This window comes from Echiichthys vipera (assembly GCF_963691815.1).
Source record: "Echiichthys vipera genome assembly, chromosome: 12".
NCBI lineage: Eukaryota > Metazoa > Chordata > Actinopteri > Perciformes > Trachinidae > Echiichthys > Echiichthys vipera.
Window position 1 is genome coordinate 4,073,871 of NC_139837.1, and position 25,791 is coordinate 4,099,661.

Consider the following 25,791-nt stretch of genomic DNA (forward strand, 5'->3'; position numbering starts at 1 on the left):
TGACAAATAACCAAGTCCAGTTGCTTTTGACTGAAATTGCTTTGAGGATAACGACGACCTGGACGAATGAGAACATTCACAGGCTTAACTTAAGGTTGGATTTTAAAATTTCGACAAGTTCTGACATCAAAGGTTATTTTTTAAGCTATACATGAAATAGAATCATGCATTGAAAATGAGGAAATACATTACATTTACAGTACAACTCTGCTTCCCTTCTACGGCCCGTCTTCCCATAATGTTCTCTATAATGAATGCGTTTGACAGTCAATGAATGTTGTAACCCTAATCTCTTTCTGTTAGAGACCGTGTGATTCCATCTGCACAGTAACTGGGGCTTCAGATCAACATGCTTCAAGAAGAACAACTTCATGCTCAAAGAATAATTAGTTGACACTTATCACTTTCATCCATTTGTACAGATCTAATCTGGCACAGAATTGAATGAGCCCCCCGTACAAGGGTGGTTGGTGTCTATCTCACTTACATCTGCTATAATAACCTCAGATGCTGGAATATCAGATCAGATCACTCTTTGATCCCTTCACTTTGTTCAAAGTCAGTTGGAGGGGAACTGAGCTAGTATGCACGGATTTGCAGAATTGCAGAATTACTTTCATCAAGGGTGAAAAGCAAAATCGGCAGTGCTGAAGAAAAAGACAGAGTTGCATCTGTTTAAATACTTTTATATCAACATGCCTGGTGCAATGCATCAACGAGGCACCATCTTTTACAAGAGTCCTTTGCAGGGAAATAAATAAAGCATGCACTGAACTGTTCCCATTGTCTTCCATCTCTTTAAGAGTCATGATGAATGACACAAACACCGCAAGGCGTGCAGCACATCATTGTCTTTAATTCTTTGGTCAAACCTCTGCTGTAAGGTCGTTCAGCACTGTATCACTACGTCATCGCTGAGAGCATTAGACATAGTGAAAATCAGCTTATATGGCTTCAATTTGCTGGGAATAGAAGACATTACACTCAGTCAAATAGATAAATCCACACCGGTTTGTACTTTTCCATTCAAAGTGGAGGCCCAGCAGGATATGAGATTTACAAAAACACTGGGGTTTCAAACATTGCTGCTATCGCATTTCCTCCATTATACATAAATGGACATGAAAATCCCACCTCCTTGATATAACATTTTTATTTATTTTTACAACGGCTCCTGAGACATCTTCCCCTCTGTGTCTAACTCTCTGAGCAGGTGGTTGTTCGGTGCTCCATTTTATAAAGCGATCTACTGGTGATATATCTGGCTGCATCATGCATTTGAGATATTAGGCAAAATCAGAAATTGTTTTTGTTTGTTGGGTAGTTATTTTATACAGAGATGTCTGAGTGGAGCATTAGAACACTGGCAATTGTGATTCATGTCTGAGAGGCAGCAGGGCTTGTTGAGACCTCTCTGTAGATCCAGCTGATGCCCAGCCGGAGCACAGCCTCCACAGCTTAGTCGTAACCCTCTGGTGCAGTTTAAGAATAAAGAATGAGGGCTCCGTTTTCTTCATTATTTTGGCAAGGACCAAGCATGTAACTCAGGACCCACGCCCATAAGCAGCAGCAGAGATGCAGCACCTAAGAGAGCAACAACCCCTTGTCCAGCACACTACTACACTACTTCAGCAGACTCAACATGCTCTCTTCTGCGCATTAACCTAAAGGACCCTTCGCAGTTTCCATAATGAACCACTGGACACTGGATCCTTGCAATCTAGTTTTTTATTAGGGATGCAACAAAACAGTTAGCCCAGGGACACGTACCTCGGTTCATGGGTTATGGTTTCGGTTCTGTTTCAGTACACATTTTGTGCGTAAGGAGAAAAAAAATGATATTTATTAAAAAATGATTTATTTTAGTTGTTTATAAGCTAAGAATCAATTTTTACATTGAGACACATTCAAGTGTATTGTATAATAAAATAAATACAATTATGTAAAAAATGGGGGCAGCATGGTGATGATCACAGCAGCAGGAGGGTTTCTGGTTCAAATCTGGGCCGGGGCCCTTCTGTGTGGAATGTTCTCCCCGTGTCTGCAGGGGTTCTCCGGCTTCCTTCCAGAGTCCAAAGACATGCAGGTGTTAGTTTAAATGATTACTCTAAATTGCCCATGGGTGTGAATGTGATTGTGACAGGTTGTCTGTCTCTGTTTGTCTCCATGTGCCCTGTGATAGACTGGCGTCCTGTCCAGGGTGTACCCCGCCTCACTCCCAATGTCAGCTTGGATCGGCTCCAGCCCCCCGCGACCCCGTTAGGGACAAACGTTTTGCGCGGTTGAAACAATTTGATCTCTAACTATGGAAAGGACTGCAAATCTTTGCAATAAACGTCCTACTGCACTTGTTATTCTCTTGTGTTATTCTGAACCAGTAGAACAGGCTTGTTGGAGGGCATCAGCAAGAGACAACTGTGTTAACTGACAGTGTTACCTGCTCAGCCGAGCTGCTTCCGAATCTGCTGCTGGGTGGTGGCGCCCCAAATGTTCTCATATTGGAAGTGTTGCCATTTGCATTGGCAACATGTGTCAAGCAATGCTTGCTGTGTTCAAGTGCTCCTCTTAAGCTCCAATAGAGCCAATTCAGAAGGAAATATGAAGCGTGGAAACATGAAATTACATGAAATTTTATTGCAAAACCGGAAAAAAAAACTTCAGTGCATATTGAACTGTGGAGGACGTGCCATACGGTCCAATATTGTATGGGGAACCATGACATACCTAGCTTCACCTCTCTCTGTATGCTTTACCATGCTGGCACTCACTCAAATATCAGTTTCCATTTTCATTCTATGTAAATGCACAGCCAATTTGCAAGCAATTATTAAGCTTAACACATGTACATATATTTATCTGGCTGATATAGAAGTCTAAAGGCAGCAATCATTAAATACACATGTGCTTTCGCAGCTGCCGGAGAGGAGCGGGTAGCACGGATGCCAGAGGCCATGTAGTGGCGGAGCAATTGAGTGCTCGGAGATAATGAACATATGTGTGAGCGCTGCTCAAGTGGCAAATACTTGTGGGGAAGTAACCCTCAGGAAGAGGGGCCATAACGACCATCTGTTCGTCTTCCAGATAGAGCTGGTGTGAGAGTATCAACAGAAGTATCCCTAAACTGTGAGCAGTGACAGCTGTGCATTTAGTTTGGTTACACAACAACAAGTAGAGCAAATTTACCCACAAAACATAACCTCTGTGAGCAGAAGGTTTTATTTTTGAAAATCACAGATACTTTCTTTGCTTGAGACTGTGCTTCTTATGAAAGCCAACAGGCTAGGGGGGGATAATTTAAGTCAAAGCTATTTCTTTACAGGATTTTGACAGTCTGGCAGCAGTATTTGTGCAGGCAGTCTAGGAAAAGTCAAGAAGAAACATCATAAAACGTGATGTTCTTTTCAACAAACTTGAAATGACTGAAGTCTTTATGTTGCTAACCGTGGGAGAAGTTGCAAGTTCAACAAAGAGATTGTTTCTCTCATTAAGAAGAATTTTACAGCATAAGAAAATGTGTGTTAATACATTAATGGAAATGAACTTAGCGCTATCGATGGTCGAGAAATCCCATAAGATACAGCAGATCATTTCTATGTTTAGAAGGAATCATAAGCAATTAAAACAAACCTTCATGAGCCATTGAAAACATAATCTAACTAAAATGGGCATCATTACTATATTTCAGGCTGTTCTTATTCACTGTTATCCACATAGTTTTCCATATATATATATATATATATATATATATAGCTTAAATGTGCTTAGGGAGGTGGACCGGCATTTGTGTCCTGGAAGAACTAAGCCCAACATGTTTCCGAATTTTCTGAAAGTCGTTTTGGTGCCTAAATGTAATCGGTCACATGACGGTAGTGTTGGTGCCTAAACCTAACTGTCACGGTCACCTACCAGTCCTCATTTCACAACAGTAAATATGTCATATTTCATAAGCTGTCATACAAATCTGTTACCATCATATTTGGTATCATATGAACCTGTTTCACATAAGATATATGAATTGTTGTGCATAAGTTTCACCAACCTGTTTAATATGTTGTAGAGTAATTTGCTGTAGTTAGTGTGGATGGATGACCTGATTTTCCTGCAAAGCCTCTTCCTCCTTGGACCCCAGTCCTGTAAATGCAGGGCTTCAAGGTTTCGGGGAAAGCAACCTCTGAGTAGCCCTCTGAGGCACCTCAATACAAAAAGTTTCTTTGTACCAGATGGTAATGCTGACTGGAGGATGGCCTGATTGGAGGTGATTATACATCTGGAATAATCCAGCAAACCTTGGGACCAGACTCCCTGCGAACCTGGATGATCAACTTGACCCCCCCCACCCCCCCCCCCCCACACACACACACACACACACACACACACACCCTGCTGTCCTCTGACCTGCAATGGCCCGTGCAATTATGAATACTAAACTGCCCATCCTTAACAGCATAACCAATTTTAGGGGTGCCAAGGGAAAGTTCCTTTTTTATTCACCCCCTCACTCTATGTCAAATGTAGAGTTTCAGGCTAAAGGTGGCTCACTGGTGATCAGGCTGTTGCACAGGACATCTGTTCTCTGGCTGCCAGCCAAAACCAGTGTTTAACAGAATGGTGCATGTGGGAATGAACGCTGGCTTTCACTGCTGTGCCTTAATGGATACAGATTTATCTCAGCTTATTGTCGTTCCTTTGTATACTCTACTACTCTGTGTTGTTTATATAATGTTTGAATGAATAAATGAATGAATGAATGACAAGTAAAATGTAATACATGATGAATTATTGACTGGCATCAAATCCATTCCTAATGAATCATTATTTGACTAACTGATGTATAAGAAAGCTATCAGATTGTTTTCCAGTAAGCCCTCTACCGATTAATAATTGTAAAATTGAAAAGTTATGCTATGAATGTTACTGTGCTACATGTGCTACTGTTCTCCTAGGCCTTCAGATTAGTCAGCTAATGAACTAAGAACACAGAGAGATTAGAAGATCTTCACCTATCCGGATTTACGAATACTGGCAAACGCAGCAGCCCTCTGATACACCTAAAAACACAAATATCGGCCGATGTATCGGTCTATTGCTAGTGTAAAGTCAGACTTAACAGCCAGGAAGAGGGTGTCTGAGAGGGTGTCTGCTGTGAACAGTGATGAGGAGTTCTGAATAGAGATGCATACTGGGTCCGATTGGTCCCATCGGACCAGGTAGTTCTGATGAGTGTTTCCTTTGTCAAAGTTTTACAATGTTAACGTTTTCAATTTGCAATGTTTTAAAATTCAATTAATAATATTAAAATGTATTTCTAAATAGTACTATGGCCTCTTTTCTAAGCAAGTATTGATATATAATACTGTCATCTCAAAGAAAAGTACTGAAACAGATGAATATGCAACAAAAAGAGGCAATTTTTTATTTGGCTGGTGAAAAAATTCCTTGGCCGGTAGATTCCCTCTTGACAGGTGAGCCAAAAAATGTATTTACAGCCCTGCATGGGTTAAGATCGAATAACATTGTTCTCTCACCCTTTGGCATCACTTGTCAACGGCGCTGGATAGCTCTGCACATGACCTCTATGGTCTCTGTTTGAAACATGGGGAATATGTGTTCAACATTGTGAATTCAAACAAAACTACTTAATTAGGTTTAAGCAACTTAACCACTTGGTTAGGGTTAGGAAAATATCGTAGTTGGGGTCAAAATAAGTGCATTTGGAGTTTGGCATAACTCATTTACAAAGCATTGCCAAACCATAGTCGGGCACTAGAATATGGTTTGGCAATGCAAGCCTAGTGTATTTACGATGTAACAGGACACACAGGACATGGATGGACCTGTATTTGTGTGACCCTGACCTCCTTCTTCCACAGTCTTTGTTACTTTGTCACTTACTCTGAGCATCTATTTATGCCGTGGATGGGTTTACAGTTGAAAGCCCGGTGTGTTTAAACAGACGGAAATGTGTTGGTATGAACTGCCAAGGACCCTGATGCGGTAGGAATAAAAACAAGCTAGTATTTCCTAAAAAGATTGTGCCAAATGGGGCTTGAGAAAGAAAAATAGCTTGCGGCTATATTGTGTGTGCATTTATTTGTCGTGTCAAAGAAAACAAAACTGTGAAGAGAGAGACCATCTGGTCAAGTTAAAGTAAACAATAAAATAGTCAAATTAACATATGTGTGCACTGTTGTTATCATCTTTGAGATATTCAACCACTTAACTTCATAAAGACAGCTACAGATTATGTGATGAGAAAGTTCATGTTTTACACTCTGGGTGGCTCAAAAACTGTGTCACTCTGCCTCTCTGACCAGGTAAAACTTATTTAGATATTTACGGAGCTATGGTTTAAACTGTTCCTAATATAGACATTGGGCCTCAGATCTCAAATTGTCTTGGACACTTAAACAGGACTTAAAGCTGCATTGCAAGAACATACATCATTCACCTACAGTATGTGATCTGATAGAAAAGGAGCATCTCCTGTCAGCTATCTGGCTAACCATCACTCATACATTTGTATTGCAGAGTGTATGTATCTAGTAGAGGTTTTACTCACGGTGAAGTTAAATAGTCTGCAAACAAATTCAGTAAATTCATGATTCAGATATTATATTTGTACCTTTGTAACTATGACAGTTTACATATGGACTAATGTCCAGTTTCACGATGACACCCAAATGCAAGCTGCAAGAATACTTTTAACAGAACTGTGACACTTAAACTGACCTTTGTATTTCCACTTTATTTTAACCATTTATCCTTTGACATTACTTTTGGCCAACTATTTTAACCATTAATCAAATGACATAAGTTGAAGCTATCAATTTAGCCATTTAACATTTCTTTTAGCTAACTATTTTAACTGTTGTTGTTTCTCCATTACTTTAAATTAATTATTTGAACAGCTCAGTCATTCATTTTAAGCTATTTATTTATATAATTCATTCATTACTTTTGGCTACATCCATTCAGATTCAGATACACTTTATCCCATGCCGGGAAATTAATTTAGTCTACTGCTCGTTTCCAGTGCAGGTCCTTGTTCTTGTCGTGAACAATCCACAGTAAATAACAAACATAAAAGACAATCACCTTGTCATAATAAAACACATCTGATCTAAGATAAAGCAATAAACAGTCAACTAATTTCATTTTTGCTTGTTGCATAAACTTGACGTAAAGGTGTTAGGGTTAATTTAATCAAATCAAAATGTCTATATTTTGTATTAGTTGAGCATTCAATCATTCTTGACACTCTTTCCACATACCCTCTGGCAACTGTAGACGTATCCTCTGGGGTACAAGTACTCCTGGTTGTGGATCATCACCCTTACCTGACTCATCAGATGGTTTGTTTCACAGAACCATGTCAGAAGGCAATCATTGGAAAGTAATGGGGAAAGGGCAGATGCTTTCAAAACAAGCCTGGCAGGTGATGGGGTGAACCATCGAACCACAAACCATCCAACTATCCATTTTCATAAGAGACCTGAAGGCAGAATTCACTGTCAGTGAGGAGCTCTTGGATGTAGCTGCAATGCATGGGACAATGAGGGGAAAGGACATTTTAGATGCGTTTGAGAAGTCTATAAGTAAAACTAAATGACCCTGGGAAAAGTTGGTGGGACTAGTGAAGGAGAAAATGCAAAAAAGTAACTGCCACACACCTTTGATAGCTTATCATTGCATTTTCCACCAAGAAACCCTGTGTGGACAGGTTCTGGAACTGGATGATATAAAGACCCCAGTCATGAAAACAGTGAACTTCATCCGGGTGCGTGGCCTGAATAACGGCCAGATGTTTTTGAAAGAGGTGGGCTCGGAGCATGGAGACGTGCTTTACCATGCTGAAGTAAGGTGGCTGAGTAGGAGCGCTTTTTTGAGCTTATGGAAGAAATTGCTCTTTTGATGCAAAGAAAAGAGAAGCACTAGCCTAAACTGTCAGATTTTGCTATACTGTGTGACATAGCGGAGCCTCTTGCCCAATTGAATCAGAGGCTGCTGGGACGCAAACAAGTCATCAGGCAGATGTCCGACATGATCACAGCTTTCCAGTGCACACTGCACCTACGGAAGTCCCAACTGGAACAGGACAATCTTGCTCACTTCCCTGTCCGTCAGAGCATCTCCGCCTAAGTCTTCGGTGCTTTTACATGCGCTCAGTGGCTACCAAAGTGTAAAGGTTAAATAACGGACTCCATCGGCTTTAAAACACAGCACTCAAGCTTTGCCATCTTTGCCAATCCTTTCACCGGAGACATCGACAGTGCGCCCCGTCTCCTTCAGATGGAATTAATAGAGCTTCAAACCAATTGTGGCCTGAGAGCAAAGTTCTGAGATGCTGCAGTTGGGGATTTTTACCGTCTACTACCCACTGCTTTGATGCCACCGCTCCGGCTTCATGCTGCCTGTGTTCTGTCCATGTTTGGGAGCACCTATCTGTGTGAACAGATGCTTTCAATAATGAATCTAAACAAGACCAAGCATAGCTCAAACATCACCGATGACAACCTCTCTGCTGTTTTACGGGTTGCTACAGCACAAGCCCCAAAGCCAGACATTCATGGACTGACCAAAGGTAAAAGGTGTCAGACATATAGCCAGAAAATAAATAGGTTTTCATTTTTAAAAACCTGAAATAAAAATATAACAAAATATATTCAAACCAAGATTAAGTACAGTGTAATAGATGTGCAATTCAATGGTTGAGCTTGCATTTTGTTTTGTGCTTTTTATTTTCAGAACATGATCAATAGATGAATATGTGTGTGATATGGTGCACGAGGGAGAGAAAAGATCTTTGGTGTGTTGAGGTCTAGCAGCATCACCTCATCAACTTCACGCAGAACAAATATATTTGTTAACTGAGCCAACCCTTATTGTTATTTTGAGTTAATTGCATATACTTCTTTGTATATGAAGCAATGTATATTCAGTGTGTTTACAGGTGAACGTGTTCATGCAGCTAAATGTTTACTGTAATCAAACATCTGTCACAGATGTTCTTAGCATCTCATACGTATGTGTTGAAACATATTTCTGCCCCTCTCAACTGTGACAAAGTTTTGAACAATATTGATGTCATTACTTGTGTTTGATGATATTTGTCTTTGTTATTCACTTCAAAAGTTAGATTTTTCATTGATGAAGTAATGTGGGTTTCTTAACCTGTTAAATTAAAGAGATTTATGTCATAATATCACAGAGCAATATGCTTACAAATACTTTTACATTTACGTGTATTAAACAGTCATTTAACAATATGTTAAGAAGTAGCTAAATTTATTCAATTTTGTACTTACAGTACACCTTTAAGGGCAACCATAATGCTGATGTGGCTTGGGGTGAAAATGAGATTGACACCCCTTATCTAAGCTAACCTCTTTAGGAGCCACCATTGCTGTTTTGAGCAAGTCCCCTAAACTGCCAGTAGCTCCTCCCAGGATGCTGATTGGTTGGTTCATTTTCATTCTGCACACAAATGCACTACTCGGAGACTGACAGGATGGATTTTCATGCTACCTGAACATGTGATTCTCATGTTATTGCGAGAATTCAGCTTCTGCCCCAAAAGGATGAACCTGAATAGCTTTGGTGGACCCTTGATTCTGCCTGATGAGGTTAAAATTTTTGGTTCAAAGTAAAATGGTCCAACATCTGATGCATGAATTACCAAGTAGGCATGTTTTTATTGTAGTTTACAGGTAACAAGTACACCGAGTGATTTTACTGGTTAGTACTCTCAGCTTCCCATAACAGTGCCTATCTCTCTATCTCTGTCTGACTTAGCCAAACTCTTCCTCCTCCCAAATTAAGCTATATAAACCTGACAACTATCTTGCTGTGGTATGGGAAAACACATGAAGACACAAGATGGTCTAAAATTAAAGTATTCTACCTATTCAATCAGGAAAAAATGTCATGGTAACTGGTCAAAGCTCTTGTCAAAGACCCCTAAAAAGATGGAAAACAATTGTTAGACTACATTCGTTAGCATTTTTGAGTTTAATGCTATTTTTGGGGCCCTTAAAGTCAGATATAATTACTATAATTTGGAACCTTTGCACCATGAAGTACATTTTCGGTAATATGCACCCAATATGAAGAACTCATAAGAAGTCCTTTGCAAGTGGCTTTTTCGCACAGCAATGTCTCAAAAACAGTATAATTATTAATAATTTCTACATTTGTAAATATGATTATACTTGACAGAATTTTGTCTTAGTATCTGCCATTTTTTTGATGGTGAAATAACACTGTGTACCAACTATATACCTCCGAGACACAACACAAACCGGCAGGCAGATGAGGGCAAACACTATCTCCATCTCAGCGTTTGCTTGCATGCAAACTGATTAGGGTGCTAAGCTTTTAATGTCTGGGCTTGAAATTTCCGAGTGCTTTTGCCATTGGTTCAGTCTTGTCATAAAAACTAGGCCAGTGTTGATTTTTTCCAAATTTCATCTTCCCCTACTCTTGTGCAAAACTTCAGCTGTCAGGAATGTACAATGCAACTTTGGGGAAATATGATTAGAGATTCTTAGATGAGACGGAAGGCCTATGAACACAGGGGAAGGGCTGGGAATAAAAAACAGAGAACCTTATGTAACCTGTCTGTGGAGAAGAAGGTGGGGAAGATAAAAAGTGTGCATAAGAGGGAGAGGATTGTGGAGTATGCAAGCTGAGGATGACAAGATATAACTCATCTGTGTGTAGAATGTTTTTTTTTTTTCTCCACAAGTGCCTATATGAGACTCAAATGTTTCATTTCTGAAGCTTTTTATGAAGTCCCATTGGGAGCTGCCACCGAAATACTACAGAGATGCCCTAATAATATTTTGTTGAGTGTGTAAGTGTGTGTGTATGTCAGAGGAGAGGCCGATGGGATACTTAGGTTGAAAATCTGTAGCGCAGTGTTTAAGGTGTGGCTGTGTGTAATTAAATGCACTATAATCAGATTTAATGAAACATTTACCGTATTTTCCGCACTATGAGTCGCACCTAAAAACCGTCAAATTTCTCAAAAGCCGACAGTGCGCCTTATAATCCGGTCCTTATATATGGACCAATATTGAGCAACAACAGGTCTCCAACTACGGTGAGCAGCCGCCGACTCTATTTTCCCTCGTAGAAGAAGTAACGCGAGGTGCATGTTGAGATATACGACTGCGTGAAGCGTGCCGTTTCATTTCCATGTGTGTGTTTGTGTAAAGAGCCCAAAATGGCTCCTGTTAAGAGACACGCTTACGACGCAGAGTTTACACTCAAGGCCATTAGTCACGCAGTAGAACACGGGAATAGAGCAGCAGCCAGAGAGTTTAACGTTAACGAATCAATGGTGCGGAAGTGGAGGAAGCAACAAGACGACCTGCGCCAAGTAAAGAAGACTGAACAGAGTTTAGAGGGAACAGAGCGAGACGGCTGCAGCTGGAGGACAAACTCCAACAGTGGGTTGTTGAACAGAGAGCAGCAAGTAGAAGTGTCCGTACAATCACTGTTCCACTGAAGGCACCAGCGCTAGCACGCAAACTTAACATCAATGAATTTAGAGGCGGTCCTTAACGTAACCCCAGCTTCCACTGTAGCATCTATTCCATGCGCCTTATATATGAAAAAAGTTTCAAAATAAGCCATTCATTGAAGGTGCGCCTTATAGTGCGGAAAATACTGTATTAAATGTCTAATGTTTTGTATGTGATGACTATATTTGGCATTCTTTTATTTTCAGAACTATTTTTTATTCCCTGAATTGTTTTCCTGTGACATTTTGCCTTACATGTTTTATTATGTGTTGTTGATTAATATGCATGTAATAGCAGACTTTGAAAGGGATAATGTATTAATCAATGAAAAGATCACTGCTGCTTCTTTTCTCAGCAGTAAAGGCAACACTGGTATGGCGGTCATGGCCAATGCTATAAAGAATCTAATTTACATTTAAAAAAAGAAAAATAGCTAAGAAGTGTACTGGGGAACCAGAGTAAGACAGAGAGAGACCAAGAATATGTAAAGAAATAAAAGCAGATCCCCTTAGATTCCTGCTTAGCTCCCGTGACAGGACAACAACTCCACCATGCTTTTCTTTGGCTGGGATTAAACACCTGCGTAGGGGTTGGCTCAGTTTATTACAGGTCACATAACTTAATACAAAGGAATTATATGTGTCTCCTTAAAGACAAAGAAATTGATCGCAATTAATAAAATGTACTAGACACCAGTTTGCAATGGGATTACACCAGTCACAACGTCATATTGGGCCAGTTGTTATTCTGACAAACAAACAAACAAACTGACAGATGGATAGACATATAAGCTCCTGAATTATGGTGTAGTGGTTAGCACTATCACCTCACAGTGAGAGGGCTACACGGTGGTGTAGTGGTTAGCACTGTCGCCTCACAGCGAGAAGGTTCCAGGTTTCTTTCTGTCTCTCTTTTCTGTGTGGAGTTTGCATGTTCTCCCCGTGTCTGCGTGGGTTTTCTCCGGGTTCTCCGGTTTCCTCCCACAGTCCAAAGACGTGCTCGTGTTAGGTTAATTGATGACTCTAAAATCACCCGTAGGTGTGAATGGTTGTCTGTCTGTGTTTGTCTCTATGTGCCCTGTGATAGACTGGCATCCTGTCCAGGGTGGACCCTGCCTCACGCCCAATGTCAGCTGGGATCGGCTCCAGCCCCCCGCGACCCCGACAGGGACAAGTTGAAGATGAATGGAAACAAATCAGTGTCTAAGCAGAACAAATAAGCTTTACAATTGCAACACTGAATATAGTCAAAGGCCTAAAAATCGCAAAGGTATAGAAATCGGAATTCCAGGCTTTTCAACTTCTACCAGTCGGCTCACCATGTTTAGGTTCAACGGAGCACTGTATATGCTGTCTGACGTTAAAACTTGAACACAGACAATACATTTTTCAAGTTATAACAATAAAGCCAGGGAGTTTTGCTTGTGGTTGGAATAAAAATCTTGTCTCTCTTCAAATAATCTCCAGCAGTGGGAGCGCTGGAGGCCAGCTCCGGCGAACACAAAGTACAGCAGTGAAGTTGTAAAAGCCTGCCAGGGATGAATGCGCTGCTCTGCCAATGAAAGAACCTTGAGGTGTACCATCTCTAACTCTTTTTGAGCTTCAATAATTGAAGGACCCACAAAATGGGAATGAATGACTCTCTATGAGGTGGATGTAGTTCTGCATTTTGAACAAAAAATAATGGCACCGAGAAATTATAAAGAGAAAACATTCAACTTGAAGTGAATTATATGACCCTGTGGTATTCCGTAATTACAGAAGCAACATCCAATATTGTAAAAATAGAATCAAATAACTCATTAATCCACTCAGAAAAATGAAATCTTGAACAAGTATCAGCACGATGAGAACTACCTGGAATGCCAAAAAAGCATCTTTGAAGGATTTGTTTGTTGTCTTGTACTTTGATTTTATAGTTGAATTGTTCAACATGCTCTCCTTCACTTCCCCTCCACACAAGGGCACGTGGGAAGTGTTTTTCCATTGGTCTGAAAAAAAAATGTAGTGAATTTGGTGAGACCCACAGAAGAGTGATGGAGCGAGTCAATGACGATGGTCAGTCCACGGACAATGTACCGCAGTTATGCATTTGGTACAAGAAAATACAGGAACACACAACTGGTAAAACTCAGGTTACAATAATAAGATGAATAAACAGCAGATAGTTTTCAGAAAACGTCATTGAAAGCTTGATATTTTACAGTTGTTGTTCTGTTTGTTGTGTGATTTCTTTATTTCCAAACTGATCTGAAAATGCATGGGAAAATGCTTGTTTTGGTGTATTATGAACCTGCAGTATTAATAGTTATGATCAATCATTATACAGATCACAAATGTTATAAATCAGAAACTCACGCAGCTTATAAGTAAGCCTTGTTGAAATTAGTTAATTCATTCATTCATCTTCAACCGCTTGTCCCTGTCGGGGTCGCTGTGAAGCCGATCCCAGCTGACATCGGGCATGAGGCCTGGACAGGACTCCAGTCTCTCACAGGGCACATAGAGGCGAACAGAGACAGACAACCATTCACACCTACGGGCAATTTAGAGTCATCAATGAACCGTACACCTGCACGTCTTTGGACTGTGGGAGGAAACCGGAGAACACGGAGAAAACCCACGCAGACACGGGGAGAACATGCAAACTCCACACAGAAGGGCCCCAGCCGGGATGCGAACCAGGAACCCTCTCGCTGTGATGCGACAGTACCAACCACCACAGCACCGTGTCGCCTTGTTGAAATTAGTATCTTATTTAAATAAATCTCTCTAATAAATACGGCTTTCGTACAAGAACATCTTACAAAGTGCTTCACAATGTGGAGATTGCACATTTTAAACAGACATAGAATGAACTGAACTGAGTATCGCTAACCCAATGACTTCACTTCAAAAGCCTATTCATCCAACAACCTCAGAATGAAAGGACACTGCCCCCTCTGCCTGCTGCTACCACAAACAAGATGCAACCTTAACATTAACATGACATGACAGAAAATGTGTCAGGTTTGGCGACCAAAAGCTGACGTCTGGCTGCCAGCCTGGCAACTACTTTTAAAAGTTAATGTAGTTTGCGAGCGAGGACAACCATTTGCACCTGGGTGCCACCCATGGAAGCACTTCACCAAGCATACATGTATTACCCTGCAGTGATTGTAATTCAATTCAGTTCAATTCAATTTTATTTATAGTGCCAAATCATGACAAAAGTTATCTCAGGACACTTTACAGAGTAGGTATAGACCACAGTGCAGTCATGACCATGTATCTAATCACATCATAACAAACATGACATGCGACTGAGAGGTAAAAGGACCTTTCTTTATTCCGTCTCACACTTCATATTGATTTCTTTATCCTAATTTACAAGCAAAGTAATGCAGCGGTGGGCAATTATTCATCGCGGTAAGTGTATCTACTGCGAATACACTGAGGCATATGATGTCAGCGTTGAGGCCACTTTTTATTTCATTTATGGGACTTTAAATTGAATGATTAGGTTAGTGGCAAGAATAATCCTTTTTACTTACAGGGATTACAGCTGGTTCAATTGGAAATAAAAAAAAAAAATGCAGCTTTGCCTTTGTCTAGAGCCAACCGTCTCCATTGTGCGGGACAACTTTCATCAATGACGTGACAGCTACAATGTAGTCTTCTAATTGTTCACGCACATGCATATTTAATGTACTGTTATACTGTTAAGCCTTACATTTGTTCATGTATTCATACTGTTTAAACAAAGAAAAGATGCTATGGTGCAGCCTGTAATAATGTACTGTTAACCCATACATTTGTTCATGTATTCATATTGTTTAAACAAAGAAAAGATGCTATGGTGCAGCCTGTAATAATGGACTGTTAACCCATACATTTGTTCATGTATTCATACTGTTTAAACAAAGAAAAGATGCTATGGTGCAGCCTGTAATAATGTACTGTTAAGCCATACATTTGTTCATGTATTCATACTGTTTAAACAAAGAGAAGATGTTATGGTGCAACCTGTAATAATGTACTGTTAACCCATACATTTGTTCATGTATTCATATTGTTTAAACAAAGAAAAGATGCTATGGTGCAGCCTGTAATAATGTACTGTTAACCCAGACATTTGTTCATGTATTCATACTGTTTAAACAAAGAAAATATGCTATGGTGCAGCCTGTAATAAATTACTGTTAACCCATACATTTGTTCATGTATTCATACTGTTTAAACAAAGAAAAGATGCTATGGTGCAGCCTGTAATAATGTACTGTTAACCCATACATTTGCTCATGTATTCATATTGTTTAAACAAAGAAAAGATGCTATGGTGCAACCTGTAATAATGTACTGTTAACCCATACATTTGTTCATGTATTCATATTGTTTAAACAAAGAGAAGATGTTATGGTGCAGCCTGTAATAAATTACTGTTAACCCATACATTTGTTCATGTATTCATACTGTTTAAACAAAGAAAAGATGCTATGGTGCAACCTGTAATAATGTACTGTTAACCCATACATTTGTTCATGTATTCATACTGTTTAAACAAAGAAAAGATGCTATGGTGCATCCTGTAATAATGTACTGTTAACCCATACATTTGTTCATGTATTCATACTGTTTAAACAAAGAGAAGATGTCATGGTGCAGCCTGTAATAATGTACTGTTAACCCATACATTTGTTCATGTATTCATACTGTTTAAACAAAGAGAAGATGTTATGGTGCAACCTGTAATAATGTACTGTTAACCCATACATTTGTTCATGTATTCATACTGTTTAAACAAAGAGAAGATGTTATGGTGCAACCTGTAATAATGTACTGTTAACCCAGACATTTGTTCATGTATTCATATTGTTTAAACAAAGAAAAGATGCTATGGTGCAGCCTGTAATAATGTACTGTTAACCCATACATTTGTTCATGTATTCATACTGTTTAAACAAAGAGAAGATGTTATGGTGCAGCCTGTAATAATGTACTGTTAACCCATACATTTGTTCATGTATTCATACTGTTTAAACAAAGAAAAGATGCTATGGTGCAGCCTGTAATAATGTACTGTTAACCCATACATTTGTTCATGTATTCATACTGTTTAAACAAAGAGAAGATGTTATGGTGCAGCCTGTAATAATGTACTGTTAACCCATACATTTGTTCATGTATTCATACTGTTTAAACAAAGAAAAGATGCTATGGTGCAGCCTGTAATAATGTACTGTTAACCCATACATTAGTTCATGTATTCATACTGTTTCAACAAAGAGAAGATGTTATGGTGCATCCTGTAATAATGTACTGTTAACCCATACATTTGTTCATGTATTCATACTGTTTAAACAAAGAAAAGATGTTATGGTGCAACCTGTAATAATGTACTGTTAACCCATACATTTGTTCATGTATTCATACTGTTTAAACAAAGAAAAGATGTTATGGTGCATCCTGTAATAATGTACTGTTAACCCATACATTTGTTCATGTATTCATACTGTTTAAACAAAGAGAAGATGTTATGGTGCATCCTGTAATAATGTACTGTTAACCCATACATTTGTTCATGTATTCATACTGTTTAAACAAAGAAAAGATGTCATGGTGCAGCCTGTAATAATGAACTGTTAACCCATACATTTGCTCATGTATTCATACTGTTTAAACAAAGAGAAGATATTATGGTGCAGCCTGTAATAATGTTCTGTTAACCCATACATTTGTTCATGTATTCATACTGTTTAAACAAAGAAAAGATGCTATGGTGCAGCCTGTAATAATGTTCTGTTAACCCATACATTTGTTCATGTATTCATACTGTTTAAACAAAGAGAAGATGTTATGGTGCAGCCTGTAATAATGAACTGTTAACCCATACATTTGTTCATGTATTCATAGTGTTTAAACAAAGAAAAGATGTTACGGCACATCCTGTAACATTCAGCAAATCATGTTCCGTTTATGTCTTTTTATGCTTTAGTGAGGCTCCGGTATTTCTTTATCTCATATACTGCCACACCTTAATGTGCAGGATTATGTAGGAGAGAATCTGCACTGCGGGTGATATTATATATCACTTGCCATAATGTTCTTACTATATGTCAAAATGTAGCATTAACACCTGCCGCCTTTGAGGCTTCCCTTCCCCGCGCATTACACAAGCTATGGATCAGTTTTAAGATGCTGCTGCTCTAATGCAGCACTTTAAGTGACATCCGACACTTTCCACAGTAACACATGACTGCACTTTGTCACACTGGGTTATTCTGATATCTACACTCATTGCATCGAGCATTATATTATTGCACATTGCAACTCAACACATTTGGTGCATATAGTATGAATGTAAAGTAAATTAATACAATATATTTACTTTATCCCGTACGTGCATGTGGTTATGTGGGCAATAAACATGGTGTGAGGTAATATTAAGTCCTGAGGTGAGATATTGCGGTGGTGTAATACATTACATGGGACTCTTACAGCCACCGCACTCACAAAAAAAAAGACCGCCGTGATAATTTACCATGCCACGTATAGTCCCGTCGCACAAAACAAGAGATGTCACACGTGCAACACAATTCATGTGGTGATATATACACAAATAGACACCATGCATACAAAACACAAACACACACCCATCTTGCAGTCCCCCCCCCCCCCCCCTCCTCTCGTCCAGTCTCGCTTTCACTGCTGACTGAGACATTTGAGATGATGACATTCACCGTGAGAGCTGATTCTGTTTGATGAGTCAAGTCCTTCGCTGCATGTCATCACACATCCTAAATATGCTTCGCTCAGGTATAGTTACACACTGTATGGTGAGATCTGAGGCAGGGGTTTGAGGGAAGGCGTAATAAAAAAAAAAAAACGAACCCTAAATTTGTATTTGCACAGTGGTGAGAATCCGTTTTAGCAGTAGCATTTGAGGTATGGTTTATTTAACGCGGAAACCTGTTTGACTTGTACCATTAAAGGAGCAATTTGTAGGATTTAATGGCATCTAGCAGTGGGGCTGCAGAATGCAACCAACTAAATCCATTCACCCCTCTTTTTCCAAGGGGGGAGGCTAGAATGTAGACGCAGAACGAGTCACTGAACAAAAGTGGTTACGTATCATTGCTAGGTGAGTCACATCCTTATGTATAAATAACTATAAAGTCGGTTATTTCTGCATTTTGCCTCATATTTGTTCACTACGTTTATGTTGCGGTGTAGCAGAGTTCAAATAACTGTCTGTGGGAAGTGTTGGCTCTTGATCAGTATGAACGTTTTGACTTTCAGTTATGGAAGTAAATCTGTGTCATCGGATTTTGAAGGTGTAGTCGTTAGCACTGTCCGAGAAGGTTCCTGGTTCGCGCCCCGGCTGGGGCCCTTCTGTGTGGAGTTCACCCCATGTCTGCATGGGTTTTCTCCGGGTTCTCCGGTTTCCTCCCACAGTCCAAAAGACATGTTAATTGATGACTCTAAAATCACCCGTAGGTGTGAATGATTGTCTGTCTCTATGCGTCTCTATGTGCCCTGTGATAGACTAGCGACCTGTCCAGGGTGGACCCCGCCTCACGCCTGATGGGATCGGCTCCAGCCCCCCGTGACACCGACAAGAGGTTGAAGATGAATGAATGAAAGCTATTGAATTTTTAGCACTGAATATTTATGCACTTAAAATATGTATCTGAATGTTTTGAGTCTGAATTCAACTCTTTATATAAATATATTAAATATATGTTATCTGTATGATGTTGTTGTTGTTAAACATGTTTTTGGTAAAGCTGGAATTGGAATTATTAAAGTATTTCTGATTATTTTTCAGTGTTCGTAAATTTAAGGTTAAAGAATCCAAGTTTAAAGAAAATCAAGGTAGAAAAATTCAAGGCTAAAATAATTCAATGTTAAAATTTCAACATCAATTCATTCAACAGGCCAAATTCTTTTTGCCAGCTGCAATATTCAGTGTATACATTTCAATGTTGACATCTGGGGAACCAAGGAAGAGCAACCGATTCCAGATTCCAGAGAGCAAATTTAGCAAGTTAGCATCTTTGCTATAATCCGGCACTTTTACAGTGATATGTTGTTGTCGTTGTTCATTAATGTGCAAAACAAATAAAGTATTGATTGATTGATTGATTGAGCTGTGGCAAGAGTGGCTGCAAGTTGGCGTATTCCACCCTGGATATAATAACGTAATGATCTATGATCCACCATGCTTTCGTGCTACACTGGTTAGTTTCTGATTCAAATTTAAGTTTATATCAGAGCCAGTCAAACTGAACCCTGCCTGGAGCAGTAAATCATATTCCAATTTTGCCTAAACATCCCACACACTGCTCTTTCAAGGTTCAGATGAATGACTGATTAACATTAATGGACCAAACCTGAGCTCCACGTTGCATCACCATTGGCTTTCTGCCAATGTGACATCCTCCTTCAGACTACTTGTTAAAGTAAGATGTTTTCGTTTGGCCGTAGCAACCGGTTTTTAAGTATCCAGCACAGGTTTGGTCAGGTGACTCGTCATTATTTTCAACCTTCAAAGCACGTGTCGAGGACGAAGCATTAGCCGTTTGGAATGCCTCACTCTTCTCGCTTGGACAAGTCCATCAGGTGTGATGCAACATTAACGCAACAGAGCAGCTTTAAGGGGTTTTTAAAGCGAGTGCTCCCCCAGCGGCTGATGGACGGAGTGGAGCTGCAGCTTGGACGCTCATTTAAAAATGAATCAGATGCTTTTTGATTGAGAATCCCTTATTTATTAAACCAGATTTTCCATTGCTAATGTCACTGTTGAGAAGAATCGACAGAGATAATGAAATTCAAGATCTGTGAGCAGTTTCCAAAATACTTCCTGTGGGAACATACTAATGAATGGACATTTTTGGTTCTTTTGGACAAGGGTGCTTCAACCTAGGAGTCATTTCAATACAAACGTGGACTAAAAATTAATGAACTGAAGCCTCATGCATTCGAATCTATCTTGGAGTAAGGAGGACATTGTTAAATGACCACTGTGTACAAGGATGTTTTGTTTCCCTCTTGGCTAACCCAGTGCTAAATGTCCTGACTACTGAAATGGGCAAACATCAAAACACAGGATTAAAATTCAAAGGCAAGAGCAAGGGTTGGCAATTAGTAGGCTGACTGAATCTTCCAATGTCCGCAGGGGGCTCTTCTTTCTTTTGTTTATTGCCCCCTCTTTTTATCATATGAGTGTCCTCCCGTCTGAGCAGGAATGTGGGGAGTTTGGCAGTGATTGCGTAGGTGGATGGCGGCCTCGGACTACAAATGAGAGCGCACAAATGCACAGTATAATCCGTCACACATGTAATGAGTGTGTCCTGGCTATGCTCCCTTGAGAAGACGCACCGTTGGCATTAACGCACGCACACAAACAAATGTTAACGCATATTGGCTCCCACACACAGACAGGGAGAAAAGATGCATAAAGGATGACATTCAATGCCCTTAAGAGATTACACACACAAGCAGCATGAAAACACGCCTGTGGCAGTGTGTTGGGAGTTACTCTTTGTGTTATGACTAGTACAGTCATGCTACTAAAGGCAGGCCACACATGGATACGACCACACACAATGCCATCTGTGTACGAAAGCCTATATGTAAATGATAAGGAAAACATCTGTTCTGATTGGTCTAAAGTCTTGAAACCTGGAATAGACATACCCTTGGGCATGTATCTAACAGTACACGTACAGAAAAATCACACTTTTCTCAGTTAGGATTGTTGAGGAAAAAAACCCATTGGGCCTCATGCAAGAACATTTCCTATTCTTTTCTCTTTTTTTTGCCTTGTCAGATTCAGCAAACCCTCCTAACCTCAGGTAACTATGTAGATGGCCTGCATAACTACAGTATGATGAATGCCACCTGTGCGTGAATTAGCCCCTGTTTACGAGAAATGTAAAATTAGCATAATTCACTTCCCAATAATATCACGTAAGGCTCCGTGTCCTGTAGCCTATGTCCAATTAAAGTCCTGCTTTTGGAGATCCATAAAGGAAAATCAATCAGCTACTCAACGGAGTCAGCAGCGGAGGTAAAGGACCTGATGGAGGAATGGGAAAAATAACCGCTGACGCAGTGCCACCTGAGGGTCGTTCTGTCACTGAAATAAAGAAGAAGTGGTTTGATATGAAGCTGTCTCGCTACAGAAAGGCCGTGGATGCAACTCAAATCATTCTGTGAATGCAGTTTGAAATATTCTTATTAATATTCTAGTGTTATACAAAGGCATTGATGACTCTAAATTGCCCGTAGGTGTGAATGGTTGTCTGTCTCTGTTCGTCTCTATGTGTCCTGCGATAGACTGGTGTCCTGTCCAGGGTGGACCCCGCCTCACGCCCGATGTCAGATGGGATCGGCTCCAGTCACACACACACACACCCCCCCCCCCGCGACCACGACAGGGACAAGTGGTTGAAGAAGAATGAATGAATCAATAGCCAATTTAAAATAACAATGATATTGTTAGGCCATATGAAATATATTCTAATTAGAATAATTGCAGGTTTAAACAGCATACAGTATATATACTGTAATCATGGAGTGTGATTCATGTACAATTTTCAAACTCAAAATTGCTTCAAAATATACAATCCATTGGTAAAAAAAATGGACTAACTGCACATTAGTTTTATAAAGTCCCATGCTGGATTACAAAGCTCCTCAAAGAGCCACGGTCACCCTGGAGCCTTTGTCTCTAGACTGCAGCGTTCTGGAGATATTCTGTAAATTGTAAATAGAATACGTCGATGCTGTATACACCATCGTCAACATTGAAAAGGCAAACAGATGAACTCATAATCAAAGATCCAGTGTGTGGGACGTTGAGAGAGGGAGACGGGCAGAACAGAAAGAAACGGGAATGATCTAAGAGGCACTGGGTTATTCATACAATATTATCTCACGTGCATTATTAATGCAATATTTCCTTTTTAAACCCCCTAGAAGAATATAGTATAATAATAATAACTCACTTTTCAGCAAAACAGTTCGACCAATTTTGAAAATCAGATTTGTGCTGATGTAAGCCCTGAGAACACACTCCACTAGGGAATTTCAAATTTCAGTCGTAGGCACAAATGCGTTAAGTATTTAGAAACAGAAACCTTGGAAGTGCATATTGTCCTTGCCCCTGTCCCTGTGTGTTGCTCTCAGTGAGAGATGCAAATCTCTGCAAAGCCTCTGATGAAAAGCCACAACGAGAGGAGCACAGACCTGGTGTTAATTAAGGTTTCGTAACACACAAAGGTTATATGAATGCAATAATACAGATTCCCTGATCCCTTCTTACCCAGCCTGCTCTCTCTCTGTCTTACACAATCTCCATATAAAAAAGGCTTAAGATGAGCGTGCCATCATTTGATTCTTCTGAATGTTTTCTATCTCAGCCTCTAATGGAACACATTTACACGGGTTTGGGAACAGAGTATTCTCAATAAAGCTCTCGGCTGACAGGCAAGTATGCACGTACGCAGGACTCAGTAAACCTGAGCGCCAGGCTTCCAAATCCCATAAACAAAGCTGATGCTAAGGGGGAACGTTACAAGCGGAAAGTTATGACCATCGGGCGTGAATGGACAGGGACATCCATTTCATGGTTGCTTATTCGCTTTGATCAGATCAATCTTCTTGGTGCAGGTTCAAAATTCAAACTCCTTTACGTGTATAAAATAAATGCTTACCCAGTGATGCGTGGCAGCGTGTCGGTGGAGAAGAGGGCAAGTGGCGGTTTGTCCCGCTCTATGAGCCATATGGTGTATTGCCCACTTTGCTTCGGGTGGAGGAACACAGCCATGTCCAGGCTGCACGGGCCCGGCCCCCCCCACAGCCAGGGACTCAGCACCCAGGGTCCGCTAAAGGCTGAGCTGTTCACCCAGAAGAACTGACCTGAGGGAGAGAGACAAACGAAGACCTGTAAAACACAGAGCAGTGCCACGGACAGAAGAAGAGACATAGAAAGGACACCGGCTTAGATACTTGGTGATCTAAACGCAGATCATTGGAAGCGAGAAAGCTTGAAAATGATCATGTATGTACTGTACATAATCAAGATGAGAGATGAGTTAAGATTTAAATCAGTTTTGAAGCAGTGGCTGAGAGGGACACTTAATGTAAATGCATGAAATCAGGCTGCTTTGAAAAGGAGCAGTCAGTGACATCCATTGCATTAAAGAAAAAAAAGAGAGAGGGGGTAGTGGGTGAAAAATCAAAGCACGGTTATTTTTGCTGGCTTTGATATGAAGTCCCATTTCACTTTCAAACCTATTGCACTCATTCAAGCAGGAAGTTCATCAGAAGCTGAAAGTGAGTGTGTGTGTGTGTGGGTGGGGAGGGGGGGGGGCACAGAGAATCTCAACTTGAAAGGGGTAAAATCCATTTTTAATATGCCCCGTTTTTAAAAAATTGTGTTGATGAACGGAAGCTCAGAAACGCAAAGCAAAAATCTTGCAGAATAATTGATTTTTCTCTCTCTCAGAAACCATTCAAGGTGAGCCCGTCCCTTCATGCTGCTGCTTATTTTGTTCGTCAGCGTGAGGAGCACTCACCGCCGCAGTTGGTGGATGCATTCATTTTCTTTTTTTTTTTTTTGTTTGTTTCCATTTCCAGGCTGCGCTGTTAGTAAAGCTAGCTTCCCAAGGGTCAGATTAAAGAGTGCTTCTCTAACTGGGACATGTGTGTCTCCTTGTGTATGTCAGCCGTTGCACTCAAACAGTCTTTTGCCATTAGTTGTGTGTGAAATTTATATGTTGGTACTTATCAGACAGAGGAGGGATGGGAAAAAAGGGCTGTATAAACTCTTGATGTATGGCGTGGTGAGACTATCATTGAATCTGGGTCTCGTCTCTCTTGGATCTGGCTTTTCATATTCACTCTTCATACATATAACTATGAATGCACTGTAATTCATATGTAATGCCACTTTACTGCAGTAGAAATTACGTCCGGAAAATCAGGTAACATAGTATAAGAGCATTAAAATCCATGTAGGGAGGAAGGTCCCAAAACACAGGACCTTCACCCGGGGAAAGTCCCGGTGGAGTTTGTGTCCCACATTTCTATTACACTTCTGCCCTTACCACAAGCCTGACTCATGCTGGAAGTTCCTGGTTTCCGATTACAAGTGAACACAGCATAACTATTAGTGACGAGCTCCAACGGCGGACCAACGGCAGACCAACGGCTGTCAGCAGCGTCCCTAACGTGGCGGTAAATTTTCATTAAGGGAGGGAATGTCTCCACAGACACGCAGATTGGAATAGTCAGCAAAAAGGCAAAAGTAGAAGTGCTTTCATTGGTGGGTCCAAAAAATGTTGTGTATAACTTTTTGAGAATACGTTTTTCTTTGTGTCAATATACACTCACAGGCCACTTTATTAGGTACACCTGTACAATGTAACACAGACTCCCATCAGACAGAGCACATTTTGCAGGATGTGAATGTGGGACGCACCGTAGTGCCTTTGTTGTCGTTGAAGATGTCCTGATCAGAGCGATGTCAGCTTTGATATTATTGCTACTAAATGACCAGCAAGATGTTTAAGGTGCTCAAGCAAAAACACGAGCCACTCAGCCACTCGAAAGAACTAAGTAAAGCACATCACTCTCATTGAACACCATTATAAAAAGCCGGCACCAGGCTTCTGAAATGCATTTTCTCGGATCGGGGCCTAATTCAGCACCTCTGCCAGGAATTCGACTTTTATGATGCTTGCTTTTGTTGACAATGTCAGAAAGGTAATACTTCTACTCGATGTTTAATACTGAGGTCATGGTGGGTGGTGGCGTTGTACTTGAATGCATTATATTCACAGGTGTACATTAATGGGGTGGACAAAATATTATAAATACCTCTCAGTATAATATAGTCAAGTTCGACACCACTGTGAACTACAACATACATAGTAAATGTCTAGTTAAATGAATACATTAGTATCTTTGTAAAGGCAGAATTTACGGCAGTGTTTTTGTATTGTATCAGGGTAGATTGTACGACGTGCATATGTAGTATATATATATATATCTTACTGTATAATAAAACTAAATTATGTATGTTTGCATGTGTAAAGTGATTTACATGAGTGACATTTACTGGGCTTCTTAACTGCCTGGCAGGTCAAAAATGTTTAAATAGCTGCAGTAGAGAGAATTGAATTTGGCATTAAATTTGAAGTAAAAGTCAACAGAGGACTTCATTATAGACATGGGTGGGAGACATGTTTACTCAGTCCTTTTATCCTTCCCTTATATCC

At 40.2% G+C, this 25,791-nt stretch overlaps 1 protein-coding gene across 1 annotated transcript in view; it reads right to left on the reverse strand.

Annotated features, from left to right (window-relative positions):
* alk (ALK receptor tyrosine kinase) overlaps nt 1-25,791 on the reverse strand; it is a gene marked incomplete at both ends in the record, with an annotated part of 434,353 nt that overhangs the window by 155,726 nt on the left and 252,836 nt on the right. Inside the window, one exon of the mRNA XM_083924532.1 lies at nt 23,224-23,428. Coding sequence (XP_083780658.1) covers nt 23,224-23,428 — 205 coding nt within the window. The remainder of the gene's footprint in view (nt 1-23,223; nt 23,429-25,791) is intronic.